Genomic DNA, 23927 nt, shown 5'->3' with positions numbered 1-23927 from the left:
TATAGGAAGACGACAATTTTCGGAAAAAACTTCTACTGTCTAGTCTCGTCTATTTGCAAAAACAACACGGTTGTGGCTGGAGACTTACTCTGGACACGTGAGCAGAGCCTATGACGTCATCCCTGTGCGCAGACGTGCAGTGCAGGACTGGAGGTGAGGAGGCGCAGGAGGGATGGGAGGCCCGGGAGATGTGCAGAGGGAGGTGGTGGGCGAGCACCCTGGCTTGGACTGTCCTGCTGGGACTTGTAGTTCTGCAGCTGCTGGATTTGGCAGGGAGTTGTTTAGTCTTCCTGTCCTGGCTGCTGCCATTGTAACAAACCCTCAGATGTGAGCAGTCCTACAGTTACTGGGTTTTAGCAGATTATCTGTGGATATTATGTGTTCATTTATGTTGTGGATTTTTATGGAAACTTACTGTAGAGTTTAAAAAAAATCCTGTTTTTTTTTTTTTTTTTTTAAATTAAAGCAATTATTTACTCACCCTCCCCCGGTCCAGCGCTAAATCTCTGCTGCTCCCTATGTCCGTTATTGTCTACAGCGCTGAAGTCACATCAACAGCACTGCAGCCAATCCGTGAGCTCAGCGGCTCCACAGCATGAGCTGAGTCGAATTGAATAATTGGTGGCAGCGCTGATGATGTGAGCACTGCAGACAATAAGACATAGGGAGCAGTAGTTGGACCAGGGGAGGGTGAGTAGAAAAAAATGCAGTAAAGGGACAGGGGTTTTCTGAAACTGGAAAACCCTTTAAATCTTTATTACAGACTAGCTGTACCCGGCCACGCGTTACTGTGGCTCAGTCTGGTTAAATGGAAAAGAACGCACGTTTCTAAAATATGTAATTTCACAATGCTTGTGGGTATACAATATTTTTTGTTGTTCCATTGTCTGTGTAGATATAGAGATTATCTGATTTGCCGACTCTAGAACACACAACATATAATTAATTGTCCATGTGAGAAGCAATCCGTGTCTAGATGTGAACCGCACAATTGTAAAGATTGGTCCTGAGCTTTATTGATGGTGATTGCAAATTTCAAAATCGTAAATCTCCAAAAGTTGTTCACCGATTCCTTTTGAAATTTTGACACCGTCAGGTGTGACAATGGAGCCGGTCATGTCAGGGATTGCTAGTTATGCAATTCCCTAGTACCAAGGGATTGTGACTGGAGGGGGCGCAGAGATGAAGGCAGGCGGCGGCAGAGGAGGAGGGGGTGATCCGCTTGACATGTCCCGTGCCGGTACCGGCCAGGTCACAGTGCCACTTCCGCCGGTGGCGCAGTGGGATTTGCACTCGCTCACTATCCGCCCACTGCTGCGAGGCATGGGCCAAGCTCAGCGCCCAAAGCGGAGGCCGTGGCCTCCGCCTCTCCGTGCAGCCTCCCTCTCTCCTTCCCTCCCTCCCCCGTTTGTTGCGCAGTCGGAAATAAGACTCACCTGCTGGAGAAGAAGCCGCAGCAGCGGTGCCAGAGAGCAGAGGCCGCCGCCTCTCAAGCAGTGGTGGTGATGAGCAGCAGCATCTTTTGGCCTCAAACAGACGGTCTCGTCATTCCCCTTCCCCCTAACCCCCACACGGGACAGGAAAGGAACAGAGCACAGGCAGCGGCTGGGGCGAATGAAGGAGAGGGAGAAGGGTTTATGATTGAGATGTCAACAAGGGGAGGGAGAATGCCGAGCGGCCGAGGAGAGTCAGCCTGGGACTGAGCTCGTAACACCCCCCTCTTGCTGTTGCTTTTACTTCCAACAGCTGGTATATAAAAACATAGTAGGTATATAAAAACATGCATGTATTCGAATGCAACGTTATGTCAAAATTTCAAAGCAATCGGTGAAGAACTTTCGGAGATTTAAGATTTTGAACAAATGAACATTTACATTTTTATTTATACAGAAGATATATATAGGTGTACCAAGACAAATCCACAGCTGCAATTCCACATTGATTTCCATTTAGACCTGCGGAAAACTCCATGGATTTTACCTCTGCAGACTTTTGGCACAAAACTGCGGAAATAGTCTGTAGGAAGGATAAAGCGATACTCGCCCGTACCCCTCTGCTCCCGTCCCCTAGGTCCTTTATGGGGGCTGGCTGATTGGACATCTCTTAGCTTTTCCTGTGTAATGAGACTGGCAGAGGACCCAGTTTGCATTGGAAAGATAGCGGCAGAGGGGTGGTAAGGCAATTTGCCCCCAAAATTCAGCACGATTGTCTTCTTACTGTATGGCACGTACTGCCCATGAGCCAATGCAGGAAGGCACAATGAAGACAGGACATATCGGGGCAGTATAGCTGTCAATCCAAGCCAAGAGGAGCGGTGTTGATATTGGAGGGTCCAAAAGAGGAAGGGGGTGTTTGCTGCTGCTGCTGCAAACATTCATTCTTTTTCATTAATCTTTTTCCTATATTTAGGAACCATGTTGAACTCCTCACAGGGCACCGTGGGCAGCGATCCCGTCATTCTCGCCACAGCCGGATATGACCACACGGTGAGGTTTTGGCAAGCCCATAGCGGCATCTGCACGCGGACCGTCCAGCACCAGGACTCTGTATCCTTCAGACGTTTTCTTTATTATAGGGCAGGACTAGTCACCCATTGTCGAATACATGTGTGGGGTTTTTATGTCCATTCCTTTGTTTATAGTCCTATTGTTCAGTGTCTCTGACCTCACGCAGGTTGTGTTTCTGCTTCATTGTGTTCCTTGACTGAAAGTTTTAGCAAGTAAACTCTCTGGAAGTGACTCCGGATCGAAGCATGATTGCAGCTGCAGGTGAGCGACCGGCAGTGATTTCCATCTGATAAGGGGCGGCCATACACCTTGGATAGCGGTCAGACACCCTCCCTCATACACATATATGCTCAATTAATTTGTTTTCAATAGGGTGAGTAGAATAAGTCGATGTCACCTCTGTCAGCGACCTCCCTGGGGTGATAAAAGGATCAGGCATTTTACTTCAACATGCCCCATCCTTCTCTTCTCCTCGGTCATCATTAGGCCGGTATTACTTATCTGACCGTCGTGGTCCTAGTACGGAATATGGTTGCAGGTCTGTTTTGAACTCAACAGCCACACAGGAATACATGAGTCTGTTGAATTTGGGGGCAACCAGTCTGGACATTACGGTCCATACCTAGAACCATGAATTTTAGATGTTTAAAACCAGACTTCGAGTGAGGGTCCTGAATGCCCCACATACTAGAGATGGTGCGAATCAACTTATTGACCCGGTCAAGTGTCCACGTCAATAATTTGTGGTCACCAGACGAGGGGCCAAGGAACCACTTCCTACCTGCTAGCATCCATGGCTCTTCTATTGATTAGCAAACCTCGTGTGATGTTGTATGTCCGTCACGCCCCGACGTTGTTGTTGCACCAGGCTGGCTAATCAAGAGAGGAGTCGTGGATGTCGTCAGATAGGAAGCGGTTCTCAGGACTTCCGTCCGGTGACCGCAGATTATTGACGTGGACAGTGAACCGGGTCCTGTGAATCGATTTGCACCTTTTCTTCCCATACATGTTAGATGATTAATATTTTGTGTGTAGGGAACTTTAAGGGGTTAACTGGTGGTTTACACTTCCACATTGGAAGGGGTGCAGCTGGTGTTACAGTGACTTCCTCCTGCTGGATAGTGACAGGTCTCATGCACAACCATAAGGTATTATCTAATCGTCCGATCAACTAGAGTAGGACTTGCACATGATACTTTTGGGCAAGTGGCCTTCAGGGCAACCTTAGGGGACCCTCTGCATGAGAGGCGCTAACCCCTTTGAGGATAAGCCTTCAATGTATGATTCCTAATGGTCCCTCCTATCGTACCTGACACCACTGCCATATATCTGTGTCTGGTATTGCAGTGGTGCTGGATGGGCGCTTATATTGACAGCACAGTGCCCAAATGAGCACTACTCCCCCTTTCTGCTGATCAGTGGGGGTCCCGGATAACCCATTTAACTGTAATAAATATCTTATAATTCTGACACGTTGCATTCACCCAATTTCTTAATCCGCCCCGGCCTTGTGCTCTTGTTCCTAGGATATCAGCACATCCGAATGTACGATCTGAACTCCAACAACCCCAATCCTGTTATAAACTACGACGGCGTCAGCAAGAACATCACATCTGTCGGATTCCACGAGGATGGACGCTGGATGTATACCGGCGGAGAAGACTGCATGGCCCGGATATGGGACCTGAGGTATGACAGCTCCCTGCTTCCACTTCATTAGTATTTGAGGATTTTTATTGCTTTTGGTGGATTTATGCTCCCATATAATTATATCATTATATGAAAATCAATACATAAAATAAAGACAGCCTGCGATCAGCTGAGCGCCATGGACCTGGTCTGTAATCCCCAGCGATCATGGCTACAAGGTGTTTGTATACCGCCGTGATAAAAATTTTCTCTGATCCGGGCAGTCGTGGCTTTGTATTACAGCCGCTGGCGATTTTATGGGCACAGTGGCAGCCACCTAAATATTTCTGACTTGTGAAAGAGCTTCCTGCGCAGAAGATCTTTTATGGGTCTTTATTTGACAACCCCTTTAATCACTCGCATCTACCACATTGAGTCTTCTGATTTATTATTTGTTTTATTCGCAGGTCAAGGAACCTTCAGTGTCAGCGAATCTTCCAAGTAAATGCTCCAATCAATTGTGTCGTTCTCCATCCCAACCAGGTAAGTGCCCTGCAGCCAGTCTTGAGGTATATTCACACCTTTAAGGGGGTTTCTCCAGAGATTGAAAGTTCTACCCTATTACCCTATGCATGGGATAGAAGAGAACTTACTGATCGCTGGTGGTTAAGACAGAGGGTCTCTGTAAAGCCTCATTCTTGGGATGGGTCTGGGTGGTCAGGCCCTCAGCAATTGTAATGAATAGCCAGTGTTCACAAAGAGGAAAATCAACAAGGAAACTATCATTTAGGTTTGGCATGGCTGTCTGGAGCACGGCCAGGTCCTGGGGTATGGACTGTGCTCCTAGGAGTCACTATGCTGTACCATCTTCATACATAGACTGCCACGGAAAACCGAAATATAAAGTGACTAAATATCACCTCTAAAATGTGACGGGTGAGGCCCTGGCCGCGGCCTGTCTGGGGAGCCTCTGGACCTGTCTCCTTTTTTGGTGTCTTTCTTCCGTTCTTTTCATTCTTCTTAGTGTGTGTGTGTGTGTTTTTATATTTGCCATTGTGGGCAAGGTTTAGGGATTTCCATATGTCTGTGACCGATTGATCAATTGCGACTTCTTTAAAAAAAAAAGTTGCAAATTGTAATCCAGTCCATTCCTCCTGGAATGATTTTTTTTTTTTTTATGCGCGCCTGAACATTTTTCTACATTTTAGCAGAACATGCGGCTCTCTTGCTCTAAATGACAAAAATAAAGAGAATTTTTGATGTCGCACGAAATTCATGAACCACGTGCAGCATTTTGGAAGAATTTGGTGTAAAAAAAAATTGTCCATGAATACCAGAAGACAAAAAAAAAGAAAAGGACTTTGAAAAATAAAACCTCAATACTGAATTGAGTCCTTTGTGTTTTGTTTAATGTTTTTAAGAATTCTTCTTGATATCTCTGGATGGACATAACTAAAGCCCCCCACACACATCAGACTAATATCGACGGGTTCAGCCGACTCTCTGTGTATGGGGGCGCCGGCCAACTGATCGTCGGGGGAGATGTCGATCGGACATGTCTGATTTTACACTGCCCGCTCGCTTTGTTCTCCTGGACAAGCAGCTTTCTATTCACTGGCAACAAGCCGAGGAGTTGAAACAAAGTTTATTAGAAAGTTTTTGAACTTTTTCTAAGGCTCCTTGACCCTTTAGGCTGATTTTTCTACCAAGTCTCAGACTAAGCTTTTGTGGCGCGTTACCTTATCCTATATATCTGGATGTGATCGGCGCAGACCCCAGTTCCCCTTTCTTTCGACACGTGCACATAATGTTCTCGCGGCGCTGTGAAAGTTGTCTTTTAGTAAGGTAAGTCGGCCAGGTGTGTGCAGGCAGCTGCGCTTTACACGGGAGATAAGCCCGCAGACACAATGCCACCTTGTTATTTGGGAGATTTCCCCTCATACAAAGCTCTTTTGTGTCTAAACAGAACAAAAATGTAATCCTTACTCCAAGCCCCTGGGCCGGTCCTGGGAACTTATCTTACGGATGTAGGACATTCTGCCCCCAGACTATTTAAAGGGACAGTGTCAAGGTTACAAGGGTAGAGATGAAGAAAGAAAAAAAAAGTCTAGAATTCTACATTCCTTTAATCCAGCTAGAAAATATATTAATGGGGATCTGAAATGTCCCATTAAAAGGGTTCGGAGGTCGTGCATTTGAGCCCATGCTCCAATCGTTGTGTACGGGACAAATGGAGACAGCTGAGGGCTGTAATTCAGAGCCCTGTTTTTGTGATCGAGGGTTTCAGCAAGTGGATCGGTGATAACTTTCCCAATTGTGCCAAGTGAGTTTCTTGCAACTTTCTTGATATTTGGTGTACTAGTACATCCTATGTTGGGACCCTGTGTATGATGCAGGCTCAGGAACAGAGTCTGCACCATATCCAGAAGATGATGGCTGTGCTACATAGTCGGCATCTGCCTCTAAGATGATCTCCTCCTGCTGCTGTTAACGCCTTAATTGCTGCTATGACTGTCTAACTGTGGCATTTGAAGCTAGCGGTCCAAGAGGATTCACCGTTCCACGCTCCTATCACTTCCTATTTTTTTTATTCTCTCCTTAGGCCGAGCTCATCGTGGGCGACCAGAGCGGAGCGATCCACATATGGGACCTCAAAACAGATCAGAACGAGCAGCTTATTCCTGAAGTCGATGCAGCCGTCAACGCCGTCCACATAGACCCAGACGCCAGTTACATGGCCGCCGTCAACAGCTTTGTGAGTGCCGGCGTGTAGCTTATGGGGCCCTCACTGATCCTGAGAATGAAGGGGGGTGAAGAACTGCCGCCTGGCTGGGCAGTAAAGTGTAGTCCGCCCCATTTATTTCAGAGGGTGTCTTGCTGCATTTCCCTGCACAATGGGCTGCTGAGAATTGTTCCTGCAGTCAGATGGATAAATCCTTTAAGGGCCCCAGGTCCTCACCTTGGTTTTGCACTTAGTAGAATATTATGTGTACCTATCATCCCACCCTCCCTGGTAAATCATTTCTTCGCTGCACTGTTTGCTAAAGTTGTGGCCAAATGATGATACTTCCACAGTCTTAAAGGGGTGGTCTCTGGCACTGCAAACCTGCTGAGGTTTTATTGGCCGTAATTCACACTTGATTTTGCTATTATGTGCAGCCCACCATCTAATGTGGATGAGGAGCCCCTTAGCTCTTCCCCTCCCTGACAGCAGATAACTGGGAAGAGAAGGATCAGGCACCTTGTTTTCAACATATCCAACTCTTCCCACTGAGAAGACATGCATGCTTGACCAATCCCAGCGTGCACGTGTATGAGGGATCAGGAAGGAAGACTGACGAGTGCGGATTGTCTCCTAACCTTTATACTTCATCTTAGGGAAATTGCTTTGTCTGGAACCTGACAGGAGGCCTCGGGGAAGATCTCACACAGCTCATCCCGAAAACGAAGATTCCTTCTCACAGTCGCTGCGCGCTCAGCTGTAAATTCAGCCCGGATTCCACGTGAGTGCGCACTCGTGTACCAATACCCAGTGTGAACGTGCACGTATGTCATCTATAGTCACAGTACAATTGTGCTTAGCGACTTTGGATGTGACGCCCTTTCCCCCCTTCCAGGCTGCTGGCCACGTGTTCTGCCGACCAGACCTGCAAGATATGGAGGACGTCAAACTTCTCTCTGATGACAGAGCTGAGTATCAAGAGTAATAACCCAGGAGAGACGTCACGGGGCTGGATGTGGGACTGCGCCTTCTCAGGGGACTCCCAGTACATTGTAACAGGTAGGAATAGTGTTCTTACATATTTACCCCAGTTACATCCTGAATTATACTCCAGAGCTGCACTCACTATTCTTCTGATGTAGTCACTGTGTACATACATTACATTACTGATCCTGAGTTACATCCTGTATTATACTCCAGAGCTGCACTCACTATTCTTCTGGTGCAATCACTGTGTACATACATTACATTACTGATCCTGAGTTACATCCTGTATTATACTCCAGAGCTGCACTCACTATTCTTCTGGTGCAATCACTGTGTACATACATTACATTACTGATCCTGAGTTACATCCTGTATTATACTCCAGAGCTGCACTTACTATTCTGCTGGTGCAGTCACTGTGTACATACATTACATTACTGATCCTGTACTGATCCTGAGTTACATCCTGTATTATACTCCAGAGCTGCTCTCACTATTCTGCTGGTGCAGTCACTGTGTACATACATTACATTACTGATCCTGAGTTACATCCTGTATTATACTCCAGAGCTGCACTCACTATTCTGCTGGTGCAATCCCTGTGTACATACATTACTTATTCTGTACTGCTCCTGAGTTACATCCTGTATTATACTCCAGAGCTGCACTCACTATTCTATTGGTGCAGTCACTGTGTACATACAGGTGCATCTCACTAAATTAAAATATCATGAAAAAGTTAATTTATTTCAGTTCTTCAATACAAAAAGTGAAACTCCTATATTATATAGTCAATACAGAGTGATCTATTTCAAGTGTTTATTTCTGTTAATGTTGATGATTATGGCTTACAGCCAATGAACACACAAAAGTCATTAACTCAATAAATTTGAATAATTAACAAAAAACACCTGCAAAGGCTTCCTAAGCATTTAAAAGGGTCCCTTAGTCTGTTTCAGTAGGGTCCACAATCATGGGGAAGACTGCTGACGTGACAGATGTCTAGAAGGCAGTCACTGGCACACTACACAAGGTCCCAGAGTCTGGAGGAAGAGGCCACAATCCAAGCTGCTGGAGGTCTAGTGTGAAGTTTCCACAATCAGTGATGGTTTGGGGGGCCATGTCATCTGCTGGTGTAGGTCCACTGTGTTTTATCAAGACCAAAGTCAGCGCAGCCGTCTACCAGGACATTGTAGAGCACTTCATGCTTCCCTCTGCCGACAAGCTTTTTGGAGATGGAAATGTCACTCTCCAGCAGGACTTGGCCCCTGTCCACACGGACAAAAGTACCAATACCTGGTTTACACACAACAGTATCACTGTGCTTGATTGGCAGCAAACTCGCCTGACCTTAACCCCATAGAGAATCTATTATAGAGAATCTATGGGTTATTGTCAAGAGGAAGATGAGAGACCCCAGACCCAACAATGCAGACGAGCTGAAGGCTGCTATCAAAGCCACCTGGGCTTCCATAACACCTCAGCAGGGCCACAGGTTGATCGCCTCCATGCCACATTGCCGCATTGATGCAGTAATTGATGCAGAAGGAGCCCGACCAAGTATTGAGGGCATTTACTGAACATATATTTCAGTAGGATAACATTTCCAATTTTAAGAACATTTTTCAAGCTGTTGTTATAAAGTATTCTAATTTACTGAGATAATGACTTCTGTGTTTTCATTGGCTGTAAGCCATAATCATCAACATTAACAGAAATAAACACTTGAAATAGATCACTCTGTCTGTAATGACTCTATATAATATAGGAGCTTCACTTTTTGTATTGAAGAACTGAAATAAATTAACTTTTTGATGATATTCTAATTTAGTGAGATGCACCTGTACATTACATTACTGATCCTGAGTTACATCCTGTATTATACTCCAGAGCTGCACTCAATATTCTGCTGGTGCAGTCATTGTGTACATACATTACATTACTGATCCTGTACTGATCCTGAGTTGTATCCTGTATTATACTCCAGAGCTGCACTCAATATTCTGCTGGTGCAGTCACTGTGTACATACATTACATTACTGATCCTGAGTTACATCCTGTATTATACTCCAGAGCTGCACTCACTATTCTGCTGGTGCAGTCACTGTGTACATACATTACATTACTGATCCTGTACTGATCCTGAGTTGTATCCTGTATTATACTCCAGAGCTGCACTCAATATTCTGCTGGTGCAGTCACTGTGTACATACATTACATTACTGATCCTGAGTTACATCCTGTATTATACTCCAGAGCTGCACTCACTATTCTGCTGGTGCAGTCACTGTGTACATACATTACATTACTGATCCTGTACTGATCCTGAGTTGTATCCTGTATTATACTCCAGAGCTGCACTCAATATTCTGCTGGTGCAGTCACTGTGTACATACATTACATTACTGATCCTGAGTTACATCCTGTATTATACTCCAGAGCTGCACTCACTATTCTGCTGGTGCAGTCACTGTGTACATACATTACATTACTGATCCTGAGTTACATCCTGTATTATACTCCAGAGCTGCGCTCACTATTCTGCCGGTGGAGATGTATATTTAGCCTTCTGCTTTCTCCTCCAGCCTCGTCTGATAACCTGGCCCGGCTTTGGTGTGTGGAGACCGGAGAGATCAAGAGGGAGTACAGCGGTCACCAGAAGGCGGTGGTCAGCCTGGCTTTTAATGACAGTGTCCTGGGGTGACCCGGTGGCGGCGCTATACCTTATATGAGACTTTACTCTTCGGCCTGAGCTTACACCGGACCGAGGATTATATGATTGTGATCACAGCGGACTCTTGTTTTGAGGATTTGTCTACAGGACGTCCCTCTCTTGCGGTGTAATAAAGCAGTAAATGAGCGGAGTCCGGCGCTGAAAAGTGATGTATTTTTAATATGTAATCACACATACAAGGTGGAGTATACAGACAGGAGTCTGGCATCTCGGTGTATATTCATCCCCCACTTCTGTCACCGGCGGGGGAAATCCGTAAACTGTACATAAGCAACATCCGATTTGTCGATCAGTCGTCCATGTTGCCGGAGACTTGATGCACTGCACAGTCCAGCTGTCACTAAAGAGTTAACAGGAAACCGTACCGATCAATCCGAAAGTAACTCCTCCCACAATTTGTGCAAAATTTGCTAGGTAGGGATCGGCCGTGCTGGGAGGAGTCCATTTTTTTGGGGTGGGGGGGTGGCGTATGTTCGGCCTAGTCGGGCAGGTAGTAGAAGCAGACGGACACGCAGATGTTGTTAGGGAAGCAGATGTCGATGCAGAGATAAATGAGGCGTCTCGTCGGGCCTGCAGCGACCGGAAAATAACATTGTTACTATCTGGGGGTGTGTCCCTGCACTGTTTGACACTGTCCAATCAGTGCTCACATTGTAGGAACACGCCCCCTCTTAACAATAAGGGAGAGAAATGGCAGCCTCCGTTGTCAAACAATTCACAATTATCCAGGAGGATTAACAGAGGAACGGCACAACCCAAAGCTCTGAGAAAAGATGTTCCCGAATTGTCATTTTACGGTGACTACAAATATTTATCAAAACTCTACTGTCAGAAGTGATAAAAGATTCCCCCTTTAAGGTCGACTCACCTTCACTCTTTTTTACCCAGTAAATAGGGAGCTGGTCACACAATATCTGTACGGGTTCCCCTACAAGCTCATGATTGACTTTCCGACCTCCTATGACACCGAGGAACTCGCGGTAGTAACGTGTTCTGTTGTTCTGCAGGAAAAGGACCCCATCCTGGTAAAAAAAAAAAATAATAATGCATTATGTCATGTGACCCCTACGGCATTTTTTCATTTTATGATCCTCCTTTGAGGCGAGTACAGTAGTAAATAAAAGGAGTTTTTAATATCAAAATTCTGTCCACCTGCAGCCACCACTAGAGGGAGCTCGGGAGCTTTCTGAGTACAGTGTAAATGTGAGCGCCCTCTAGTGGTGACTGCAAACAGACAGAATTATCTGTGCAGATATAAGAGGAATTTTTGTAAAAACGTCACAATGATCTTGTACGTGTGCAAATAAATTGAGATGTGAATAAATACATAGCTTTGATGTGATATCTGACCTTGGCTACAGACATGTTCAGGAAGGACTGGATATTTTCCATATCTCTCATCTCCATCCGTCGAAGGAAACAGGATTTCTCTCCAGCAGCTTTATAGCAAACCAGTCCCTGTAGGAAATATATAGGACGAGTGTATTAAAGGGACGTGACTCGTACGAGTGCGGATCAGTGTGTGGCCTTCCAATGGTTGTGTCCTGGCAGCTTACAACGAACACACACACACTTAAAGGGGTTGTCTATGCATCTAATATTGATGGGTCATCAATATCAGATCAGTTGGGTTTTTCCCATAATTAAACGTTTTTTGGAGAATCTTGTATTGCGGTGTACCTCTGTTATTCCTCCTGGCATTGTATGATACATTGATAGCTAGAGGTGGGGGGTGCCTGGCACTATCCGATCAAGATAAATCAATCAAGAGATTGCCAGGAGGAATAGCAGAGGAACGAATAAAAGAGAAGGGAAGTCCTCATATCCTAATACAGACCACATTAAATGTGTCCCGTTATGTTATTCACCCGTCACCGCTCACATGTTTGCTGTCGAATAAGACCACCGACGTCTGATTTCTGGAGGTCACCCGATAGGTGACCGTGTTCCTCCGCTTGTCGGTAATGGCAGACTGGTTTACGGAGGAACCCTGCAGGTTTTTGTAGGTCAGCCGGACAACCTGTAAGAGAGGCTGAAAGTAACGGCTTTAAGTGTCTGATGTAGAGGAACGGAGGAAGCCCCTTTACTCCACCTTATTTAGCCTATCTGGCTTTTTTTTTTTTTGCCCCTCCCCCACGCCAAATAAGTGGCATCAAGGCAGCCACTTATCTCCACGATCCATAGAAATAACATGCGTGTTTACTCCTTATTCCTTATCATAGGCAGCCCTGACCTCACTAATGTAAGGACAGGTCACTTTCCCTCACAAGATCAACACATTCCTCTTCTGCTGCGGAACTAGTGACCTTCCCAAGTTACTGATGCTTATTCCACAGCTGCTCCTCCTGACTCCCTATACCCAGGCCGCTGCCAGACACCCTCCCGCTGATGGCCTATCACCTGTGAGAACGAAGGATCGAGCATGCTGAATGCGGACACGAAGGATCGAGCATGCTGAATGCGGACACGAAGGATCGAGCATGCTGAATGCGGACACGAAGGATCGAGCATGCTGAATGCGGACACGAAGGATCGAGCATGCTGAATGCGGACACGAAGGATCGAGAATGCTGAACGCGGACACGAAGGATCGAGCATGTTGAATGCGGACATGTCCGACTCTTCTCTACCTGATGTCTGCTGTGGAGGAAAGTCAGGACCTCCCTTCATACGTTAAATGATTGTCTAGTGCTGCTACAATTGGCAGGTCGGGCCGACGTTCATCTAATGTGTTTGGCAGCGTAAGAGTTAACCTAACAAAGTCAGAGATAATGTGAAAAGTAGATGATCGGAAAGTCACTTTATATGAAAAGGATCGTCTTCCCCTTGAAAAATCGCTCCATAGTGCTGTCTAACTTCCTTTATCTACAGGAAGTGGGGGCGGGGCTGTCTTTCTGTAGGAAGTGGAGGCAGGTCTATTACTACGGGAAGTTGGGGTGTGTCCATCTCCACAGGAAGTGGGGGCGGGACTTTGACTTTCTTTAGGAAGTGGGGGTGGGTCTTTGTCTCTATACAGGAAGTGGGGGTGGGTCTTTGTCTCTATACAGGAAGTGGGGGCAGGTCTATGTCACTGTACAGGAAGTGGGGCTGGGGCTTTGTCTCTATAGGAAGTGGGGGAGGGTCTTTGTCTCTATACAGAAAGTGGGGATGGGTCTTTGTCTCTATACAGGAAGTGGGGCTGGGGCTTTGTCTCTTTATAGGAAGTGGGGCAGAGCTTTGCTTCCTTACAGGAAGTGGAGCTGGGGCTTCTTTACAGGAAGTGGAGCTGGGGCTTTGTCTCTACAAGAAGTGGGACTGAGGCTTTGTCTTTACAGGAAGTAGGACTGGGGCTTTGTCTACAGGAAGTGGGACTGGGGCTTTCTCTATAGGAAGTGGGCCTGGGGCTTCATCTCTATAGGAAGTGGGGCGGGGCTTTGTTTCTTTACAGGAAGTGGGATTGGGGCTTTGTCTCTTTACAGAAAGTGGGGCTGGGGTTTTGTCTCGTTACAGGAAGTGAGACTGGGGCTTTGTCTCTTTACAGGAAATGGGACTGGGGCTTTGTTTCTACAAGAAGTGGTGCTGGGGCTTTGTCTCTTTACAGGAAGTGGGGCTGGGGCTCTGTCTCTATAGGAAATGGGGCGGGGCTTTGTCTCTTTACAGGAAGTGGGACTGGGGCTTTGTCTCTTTACAGGAAGTGGGGCTGGGGCTTTGTCTCGTTACAGGAAGTGGGACTGGGGCTTTGTCTCTTTACAGGAAGTGGGGCTGGGGCTTTGTCTCTACAGGAAGTGGGGCTGGGGCTTTGTCTCTACAACAAGTGGGACTGGGGCTTTGTCTCTTTACAGGAAGTGTTGCTGGGGCTTTGTCTCGTTACAGGAAGTGGGACTGGGGCTTCGTCTCTTTACAGGAAGTGGGGCTGGGGCTTTGTCTCTACAAGAAGTGGGGCTGGGGCTTTGTCTACAAGAAGTGGGGCTGCGGCTTTGTCTCTACAGGAAGTGGGGCTGAGGCTTTGTCTCTACAAGAAGTGGGACTGGGGCTTTGTCTCTACAAGAATTGGGACTGGGGCTTTGTCTCTTTACAGGAAGTGGGGCTGGGGCTTTGTCTCTACAAAAAGTGGGACTGGGGCTTTGTCTCTTTATAGGAAGTGGGACTGGGGCTTTGTCTCTACAAGAAGTGGGACTGGGGCTTTGTCTCTTTATAGGAAGTGGGACTGGGGCTTTGTCTCTATGGGAAGTGGGACTGAGGCTTTGTCTCTTTATAGGAAGTCGGACTGGTGCTTTGTCTCTACAGGAAGTGGGACTGGGGCTCTGTCTCGTTACAGGAAGTGGGGCTAAGGCTTTGTCTCTTTATAGGAAGTCGGACTGGTGCTTTGTCTCTACAGGAAGTGGGACTGGGGCTCTGTCTTGTTACAGGAAGTGGGACTGAGGCTTTGTCTCTTTATAGGAAGTCGGACTGGTGCTTTGTCTCTACAGGAAGTGGGGCTGGGGCTCTGTCTCGTTACAGGAAGTGGGGCTAAGGCTTTGTCTCTTTACAGGAAGTGGGACTGGGGCTTTGTCTCTACAGGAAGTGGGACTGGGGCTTTGTCTCTTTATAGGAAGTGGGACTGGGGCTTTGTCTCTACAGGAAGTGGGACTGGGATTTTGTCTCATTACAGGAAGTGGGACTGGGGCTTTGTCTCTTTATTGGAAGTGGGACTGGGGCTTTGTCTCGTTACAGGAAGTGGGACTGGGGCTTTGTCGTTCTACTCCTACTCTCCTTTCTATTAAACTGCTAACATTGACAACAGAGAGGTGAACTTTTGAGTTAGGGCACCCAAGCTATTGAACAGTGCATGAACAATACATGCTGGGAAGTGAGGGAAAGCAGTTCCAGCTCCTATAGTGTTAACAGAATGCTGATGAACAGGAACCACCCACTCAAAAAGAGCGAATACAGACAGTTCCAGGCCATATTAGCCTGGTATGTGCACTGAAAGCTGTTTTACCCTTTGGAGGGAAATTAGAGCAGCAATAGTTTTCTATGAGGTTTTTGTGACAGGATGGGGAAGCTTTAAGGTGCTCATATAAAATAGATAAAAGTCGAAAACTATTGTCTATATGGGGACACAATATATATGTATATGCACAGGGGCCTGTAGACAGAGTAATAACAGAATGAGTTCATACCTTGGCTTTATTATCTTTCCATCCTAAAACTCCGACCACACTTATGCCCACGATGGAGAAGAGCAGAGCAACGACCAGGAAGCCCCAGAATATCCTGGTGGCAGCTTTCGATCTTCCTCGGGGTCCTCTTTCAGTGGGAGGCTGCAGGAAAATAGATGTCAGTGCTCGCCAGTTACTGTCAGATGGCAGCTATGTAACACAACCGCCACCAACAATGAGTGAAGCGGACTCATCTCCTGAGCCTGTACCAGATAGTGAGAATGCCACCGCTATGGGGGGCTAATACTGGTTCCGACCACAAGAGGGAGCAAAGCAACATTCTGCAAAATGTCTATATGTTGTATGTAGTGAGCTCCCCCTAGTGGCAGCCATCTTAGCAAGGTATCACCTGGTTATTGGTTCCGCCTCCGTTCCCTAAAAGCAGAGTACAGTCCTCAACTATCTCCAGCAGTCCCATAGAAAATAAATGGATCAGTGTGCCCTTTTTGCAGCCATTGTCCCATTCAAAAAAGTCACTTTAGTACCCCGTTCCTGGGATTGGTGGGGGTCTCAGTAGTGAGCGATCAGCAAGTTGTTAAAATGGGAAATATCCTTTACCTCTGTCTATATATTCCGATCACAGCTGTTTAACACCTTAACGACTGCCGTAACGCATTTTCACGGTGGCAGTTAGGGGTACTTATGCCTGTAGCGCCCACCGTCGGAAAATCTCTGGGGTTTCACCTACCGGGGGTAGCTGAGACCCTGGAGAACCTGATCACGTGATCGCCACTATTCAATGAATAGCGACGATCAAGTAAAAAAAAAAGTGCCGCTGTTACAATCATTTCTCTCTCTTCTGAAATGATATACATGTCAGAGGACAGAGAAATGAAGCCCCCTACCGAGTCCCTCCGCTACCGCCGCCATCCCCAAGCCCTCCTCCTCCGTCTCCCGGCACTCGCGTCATCTTCCTGTAAAAATAAAATGGGGGGCGCATGCACAGTGGTTGGGGTTAGGGTTGTGTAATGATTACGATTGGGATTAGGGTTGTGTTGGGGTTACGGTTGTGTTATGGTTGGGGTTAGGGTTGGGTTATGATTACGGTTGGGGTTAGGGTTGTGATGGGGTTAGCGTTGTGTTAGGGTTACGGTTGTGTTATGGTTGGGTTATGATTACAGTTGGGGTTAAGGTTGTGTTAGGGTTGTGTTAGGGTTAGGGTTTTGTTAGGGTTACGGTTGTGTTACGGTTGGGGTTAAGGTTGTTTTAGAGTTACGGTTGTGTTAGGGTTGGGGTTAGGGTGTTGTTAGGGTTACGATTGTGTTATGGTTGGGGTTAGGGTAGGGTTATGATTACGGTTGGGGTTAGGGTTGTGTTAGGGTTACGGTTGTGTTATGGTTGGGGTTAGAGTTGGGTTATGATTACGGTTGAGGTTAGGGTGTTGTTAGGGTTACGGTTGTGTTATGGTTGGGGTTAGGGTTGGGTTATGATTACGGTTGAGGTTAGGGTTGTGTTAGGGTTACGGTTGTGTTATGGTTGGGGTTAGGGTTGGGTTATGATTACGGTTGGGGTTAGGGTTGTGTTATGATTACGGTTGGGGTTAGGGTTGTGTTAGGGTTACGGTTGTGTTATGGTTGGGGTTAGAGTTGGGTTATGATTACGGTTGAGGTTAGGGTGTTGTTAGGGTTACGGTTGTGTTATGGTTGGGGTTAGGGTTGGGTTATGATTACGTTGGGGTTAGGGTTGTGTTAGGGTTAGGGTTGTGTTATGGTTGGGGTTAGGGTTGGGTTATGATTACGGTTGGGGTTAGGGTTGTGTTAGGGTTACGGTTGTGTTATGGTTGGGGTTAGGGTTGGCTTATGATTACGGTTGGGGTTAGGGTTGTGTTAGGGCTACGGTTGTGTTATGGTTGGGGTTAGGGTTGGGTTATGATTACGGTTGGGGTTAGGGTGTTGTTAGGGTTACGGTTGTGTTATGGTTGGGGTTAGGGTTGGGTTATGATTACGTTGGGGTTAGGGTTGTGTTAGGGTTAGGGTTGTGTTATGGTTGGGGTTAGGGTTGGGTTATGATTACGGTTGGGGTTAGGGTTGTGTTAGGGTTACGGTTGTGTTATGGTTGGGGTTAGGGTTGGGTTATGATTACGGTTGGGGTTAGGGTTGTGTTAGGGCTACGGTTGTGTTATGGTTGGGGTTAGGGTTGGGTTATGATTACGGTTGGGGTTAGGGTTGTGTTAGGGTTACGGTTGTGTTATGGTTGGGGTTAGGGTTGGGTTATGATTACGATTGGAGTTAGGGTTGTGTTAGGATTACGGTTGTGTTATGGTTGGGGTTAGGGTTGGGTTATGATTATGGTTGGGGTTAGGGTTAGGCTTAGGGTTGTGTTAGGGTTAGGGTTATGTTATGGTTGGGGTTAGAGTTGGGTTATGATTACAGTTAGGGTTGGGGTTAGGATTGTTTTTTTTTCAAAAGTCTAAAAAAAAAAAAAATGATGACAACATGGCGCCTAGTATTGAGCGCAAGTGCTCGCTAGTTTGCGTCTGGTACTCGGGTATGCCCTGAGTATCGCGAGTGCTCGAGTGACATGCTCAAGTCCCAGCCCCACATGTTTCACAGCTGTTAGACCCAAAAAAAACATGCAGGGATAGCCCGTGTATGTCAGGCAATCCCCGCATGTTTTTTTTGGCTAACAGTCACGAAACATGTGGGGCAGGGACGCGAGCATGTCACTCAAGGACTCGCGATACTCAGTGCATACCCGAGTAGTCGATGCAAACTCAAGTAGCGAGCACTTGCTCTCAACACTAATGACGACGTATTCAATATAATGACCTAATGTTATCAAATGTGTCATTATAAAATCCTTGAGGTGTATAGTTTCAAAAATGGGGTCAGTTGTGGGAGGTTTCTGCTGTTTAGGCACCTTAGGGGCCCTGCAAATTGGACATGGTGCCCGCCGTCTCTTTCAGCCAAATTTGTGCTCCAAAATTCAAATATTACCCCATCCACTCCGAGCTCTGCCGTTTGCCCAAACAGAACTTTTTGACTACATGTGGGGTATCAAGGCGCTCGTAAGAAAGTGGGTAACAAATTGTGGGGTCCACTTTTTGGTGTTACATCTGGCAATAGTGAGACATTTGGGGCTAAAGCAAGATTTTTGTGAAAAAATGAACTTTTCAATATGATGACCTAATGTTATCAAATTCTGTGTCGTACCTGTGGGTTCAAAATGCTCACTATACCCCTGGATAAAATCCTTGAGGGGTGTAGTTTCCAAAATGGGGTCACTTGTGGTGGGTTTCCACTTTTTGGGTGCTCCCCAAACGTGACATGGCGTCTGCTCTCAATTCCAGACAATTTTGTGTTCAAAAAGTCAAACAGTGCTCCTTCCCTTCCAAGCCCTGCTGTGCGCCCAAACAGTGATTTTCCCCCACATATGGGACATTGGCGTACTCAGGAGAAACTGAACAACAATTTTTTTGGTCAATTTTCTATTGTTACCCTTGTGAGAATAAAAAAAATTGGGTCTGAAGTAAAATTTTTGTGAAAAAAGTAAAATGTTCATTTTTTCCTTCCACGTTGCTTTAGCTCCTATGAAGCACATGAAGGGTTAATAAACTTCTTCAATGTAGTTTTGAGCACCTTGAGGGGTGCAGTTTTTAGAATGGTGTCACTTTTAGGTATTTTCTGTCATAAAGGCCCCTTAAAGTGACTTCAAATGAGGTGTGGACCCTAAAAAATGGTTTTGTAAAATGTAATTTTGTTGGAAAAATGAGAAATTGCTGGTCAACGTTTAACCCTTATAGCTCCCTAACAAAAAAAAATAAAAAATTTGTTTCAAAAATTGTGCTGATGTAAAGTAGACATGTGGGAAATGCTATTTATTAACTATTTTGTGTGACATATCTCTCTGATTTAAGGGCATAAAAATTCAAAGTTTGAAAATTGCTAAATTTTCTACATTTTTGCCAAATTTCTGTTTTTTTCACAAATAAACGCAAGTGATATCGAAGAACTTTTACCAATACAATGAAGTACAATATGTCACGAAAAAACAGTCTTAGAATCAGGAAATGTCTCTGTACTCGTCCGTCATGTGGGAAAACTTTTAATTTTTTTATTATAATTGCAACCCTACAAAAAAAAAAAAAAACAACCTTCCCATCCTCTAAATCGCTCAACCCAATTCTACATTAAATATTAAATTGGGCTGCCCGAAAAACAAGCAAAAAGAAGACCCTAAAGAGGTGATAATATATAGAAATATAATAAATGGCTAAAAAAAAAAAAAAATGATACTCCGCTAGAAATTAAACATAAAATGGTCTCCAATATAATAATTTTATAGCAAAACAAATAAATCTTTAAACATGATAAATGGAGCATAGAGAGATACAGTCAAGAAAAAAAATCAGGAATATTGACAATATTTTGCCAATTAGTTCCCCCTTTTATTATAAGGTCACATGACTGTTCCCCAATACGGTAATTTGGCCTATAAAGCGCCCGCGCCTCTTACCGTTGAGTCTGCGCTCCCCTCCATGCTGTGCTACAGTCCCAATCTCCGCCAGTCCTTGCAATGTGCAGATTGTGCATGGTCGTCCGGGGACGGCGAGGGGTGAAGGGCACGTCCATCAGCACCCGGGAAGCTCGCACCTCCAGAGCCACCTTCTCCGCCAGGCTCCACCTGAGAAACTCGAGAGGCAGGAATGTAACAATGGCCGAGCTGTGATGAGAAACTGGAAGACGAGAAAAGAAAGAGCCCCCCTGGAACTGGAAGCAGTGAGATGGAAACACAAACCCGGGCTTTGTACTAAGGGGGGAAAAGGCAAAAAAAAGAAAGGCGTTATCGGTGGCAGGATGGAGAGGACGCCAAGTGCGCACATTCCTGCCTCTCAGCAAGTCACAAAAGACACAGTGTGCAGGAACCAGGGACGGACGGGAAGAAAGACAACTACAAGGAAAAGGACAGATCCTACAGGGCCATGTGCCAGGCAGTAACACAGGGGTCACCTACCGTGAAGGACGGCCAGATCCAACCTAGACTGACAGCTGCAGAGATCTGCGCCGTCCTCCCCGAGAGGTGAACGTCAAGCCCGTTACTATATCTATATGTCTGCCCATCTACTTCAGCTTTTCCTGGTCAGTCTGCACCCAAGTGGATGCCTGTATAAAAAAAAAGGGTCCAAAATTATAAAGGCATAAAAGTCGCCCTCATCCCCAAAAACAAGGTAAATCTGCTCCTGGTGCACATAGCTGTATAATATGTCCTGGAAGTGTCCCGATTCTCATTTGCCTTCCACTGTTTTATAATTGGAAGTTCCTCTTCTTTAGCATTCTGCCAGCACATTAGGAGCTGGAACTTCATGTTTTTTTTTTCCCAGCATGCATTGCACCTGCCATTCTCCTGGTGCCCTGGAAAGAAAAAAACGACACTTTCTTATGTCTGTATGCAGTTTGACCCACTCCCATTTCCTGTAGAGAGATGACCTATACCCTCTTTGTGTAGAGATAAAGGATCGCCACCCCCCACTTCCTGTAGAGAGACATAAGACCTCCCTCACATCCTGTAAAGAGACCCCCACTTTCGGGACAGAGAGATAAACCCGCCCCCACTTCCTGCAGAAATAGACCCACCTCCACCTCCTGAAGTTATATAGACCCGCCCCCACTTCTTTTAGAGATATAGACCTGCCCCCACTTCCTGTAGAGATATAGACCTGCCCCCACTTCCTGTAGAAATAGACCAGCTCCCACTTCCTGTAGAGACCAAGACCCACCCACACTTCCTGTAGAGAAAAATACCTGCCCCCACTTCCTGTAGAGATATAGACCCGCCTCCACTTCCTGTAGAGATATAGACCCGCCTCCACTTCCTGTAGAGATAAATACCTGCCCCCACTTCATGTAGAGATCGAGATCCGCCCCCACTTCCTATAAAGATAAAGACCCACACTTCCTGTAGAGATAAAGACACGCCCCCACTTCCTGTAGAAATAAAGACCTGCCCACACGTCCTGTAGCAATAAAGACCCGCCCACACTTCCTGTAGAAATAAAGACCCGCTCCCCACATCCTGTAGAGATAAAAACCAGCTCCCTACTTCTTGTAGATAGACCCACCTCCACTTCCTGTATAGACCTGCCTCCACTTCCTGTAGCTATAGACCCACCCCCACTTCCTGTAGAGATATAGACCCGTTCCCCACTTCCTGTAGAGATATAGACCTGCCTCCACTTCCTGTAAAGATATAGACCCGTTCCCCACTTCCTGTAGATATAGACCCACCCTCACTTCTTGTAGAGATATAGACCCCCACTCCAGCCAGGGACAGGGACAGTTGTGCTCACTCTTGGGAGCATTGTCGCCCTGCCCCCCGGAAATGTGGCGTAGTGCATGTGGGTGTTAGGGTCCTGAGCCATACTCCATCCTTACCTGGAAGTGAGATACCACACCTCTGGGTGAGATGCAATACCTCTGTAGCGACCGAACCCTCGGGGCGCTACATAGACCCACTCTCAATTCCTGTAGATATAGACCCGCTCCCACTTCCTGTAGATATAGACCCGCTACCACTTCCTGTATAGACCCGCCCCCATTTCCTGTAGATATAAACCTGCCCCCACTTCCTGTAGATATAGATCCGCCCCCACTTCTTGTTGAGATATAGACCCACCCCCACTTCTTGTAGAGATGTAGACCCACCCCCACTTCCTGTAGATATAGACCCGCCCCCACTTCCTGTAGATATAGACACGCCCTCACTTTATGTAGAGATATAGACCTGCTTCCCACTTCCTGTAGATTTATAGACCCGCCCCCATTTCCTGTAGATATAGACCCACCCCCACTTCCTGTATAGACCCGCCCCCACTTCCTGTAGATATAGACACGCCTCCATTTCTGGTAGATATAGACCATTTCCCACTTCCTGTAGATATAGACCCGCCCCACTTACTGTAGAGATATAGACCTGCTCCCACTTCCTGTAGATATAGACCCGCCCCCACTTCCTGTAGATATAGACCTGCTCTACCACTTCCTGTAGAGATATAGACCTGCCCCCACTTCCTGTAGAGATGTAGCCCCACCCCCACTTCTTGTAGAGATATAGACCCGCCCCCACTTCCTGTAGATATACTTGCCCCCACTTCCTATAGATATAGACCTGCCCCCATTTCCTGTAGATATAGACACGCCCCCACTTCTGGTAGATATAGACCGTCTCCCACTTCCTGTAGATATAGACCCGCCCCACTTCCTGTAGAGATATAGACCTGCCCCCACTTCCTGTAGATATAGACCCGCCCCCACTTCCTGTAGATATAGACCTGCTCTACCACTTCCTGTAGAGATATAGACCTGCCCCCACTTCCTGTAGAGATATAGACCCACCCCCACTTTTTGTAGAGATATAGACCCGCCCCCACTTCCTGTAGATATACTTGCCCCCACTTCCTATAGATATAGACCTGTCCCCATTTCCTGAATAGACCCGTCCCCACTTTATGTAGAGATATAGACCTGCTCCCCACTTCCTGTAGAGATATAGACCTGCCTCCACTTCCTGTAGATATATAGACCCGCCCCCACTCATCATAGAAATAGAACCACCCCCATTTCCTGTATAGACCCGCCCATACTTCCTGTAGATATAGACCTGCCCCCACTTCCTGTAGATATAGACCGCCCCCACTTCCTGTATAGACCAGCCCCCACTTCCTGTAGATATAGACCCGCTCCCTACTTCCTGTAGATATAGACCCACCCCCACTTCTTGTAGAGATATAAACTCGCCTCCACTTCTTGTATAGACCCGCCCCCACTTCCTGTAGAAATAGACCCGCCCTTACTTCCTGTAGCTATAGACCTGCTTCCACTTCCTGTAGATGTAGATTTAAACCCACCCCCACTTCTTGTAGAGATATAGACCCGCCTCCACTTCCTGTTTAGATCCGCTCCCACTTTCTGTAGATATAGACCCACCCCCACTTCCTGTAGAGATATAGACCCGCCCACACATCCTGTAGATATATAGACCTGCCCACACTTCCTGTATATATAGACCCGCCCCCGCTTCTTGTATATATAGACCCATCCCCACTTTATGTAGAGATATAGATATGCTCCCTACTTCTTGTAGCTATAGACCTGCCCTCACTTCCTATAGAGACCCACCCACACTTCCTATAGAAATAGACCCACCCCCTCTTCCTGTATAGACCCGCCCAC

General features: G+C 46.5%; 2 protein-coding genes across 5 annotated transcripts; one reads left to right on the top strand and one right to left on the bottom strand.

Moving 5' to 3' along the window:
• Positions 1-35: 35 nt before the first annotated feature.
• Positions 36-11903, top strand: MLST8 (MTOR associated protein, LST8 homolog). The gene is made up of 9 exons (XM_073648350.1): positions 36-153; positions 2410-2546; positions 2717-2768; positions 4034-4196; positions 4604-4679; positions 6739-6891; positions 7515-7639; positions 7754-7917; positions 10431-11903. The coding sequence occupies exons 1-9, from the start codon at positions 111-113 to the stop codon at positions 10547-10549; spliced, it is 1032 nt and encodes a 343-aa protein (XP_073504451.1). The 5' UTR covers positions 36-110; the 3' UTR covers positions 10550-11903.
• On the bottom strand, positions 10536-22362 carry BRICD5 (BRICHOS domain containing 5). Of its 4 annotated transcripts, none has more exons than XM_073648351.1 (6): positions 20713-22362; positions 20215-20382; positions 15721-15861; positions 12462-12611; positions 11930-12037; positions 10542-11601 (listed from the first exon to the last, which is right to left on the bottom strand). In XM_073648351.1, the coding sequence occupies exons 2-6, from the start codon at positions 20236-20238 to the stop codon at positions 11314-11316; spliced, it is 711 nt and encodes a 236-aa protein (XP_073504452.1). In that variant the 5' UTR covers positions 20239-20382; positions 20713-22362; the 3' UTR covers positions 10542-11313. The 4 variants fall into 4 exon arrangements, with proteins under 4 accessions (XP_073504454.1, XP_073504453.1, XP_073504452.1 ...); XM_073648354.1 differs by lacking the exon at positions 20713-22362 and having other exon boundaries at positions 10552-11149; positions 11448-11601; positions 20215-20700; XM_073648352.1 differs by lacking the exon at positions 20713-22362 and having other exon boundaries at positions 10540-11601; positions 12462-12599; positions 20215-20703.
• Between the last annotated feature and the right edge of the window lie 1565 nt (positions 22363-23927).

This window comes from Phyllobates terribilis, unplaced genomic scaffold (genome assembly GCF_046119375.1).
Source record: "Phyllobates terribilis strain yellow unplaced genomic scaffold, ASM4611937v1 Scaffold_9__5_contigs__length_417890890, whole genome shotgun sequence".
Classification (NCBI taxonomy): domain Eukaryota; kingdom Metazoa; phylum Chordata; class Amphibia; order Anura; family Dendrobatidae; genus Phyllobates; species Phyllobates terribilis.
This window is presented reverse-complemented; position numbering and strand designations above follow the sequence as displayed.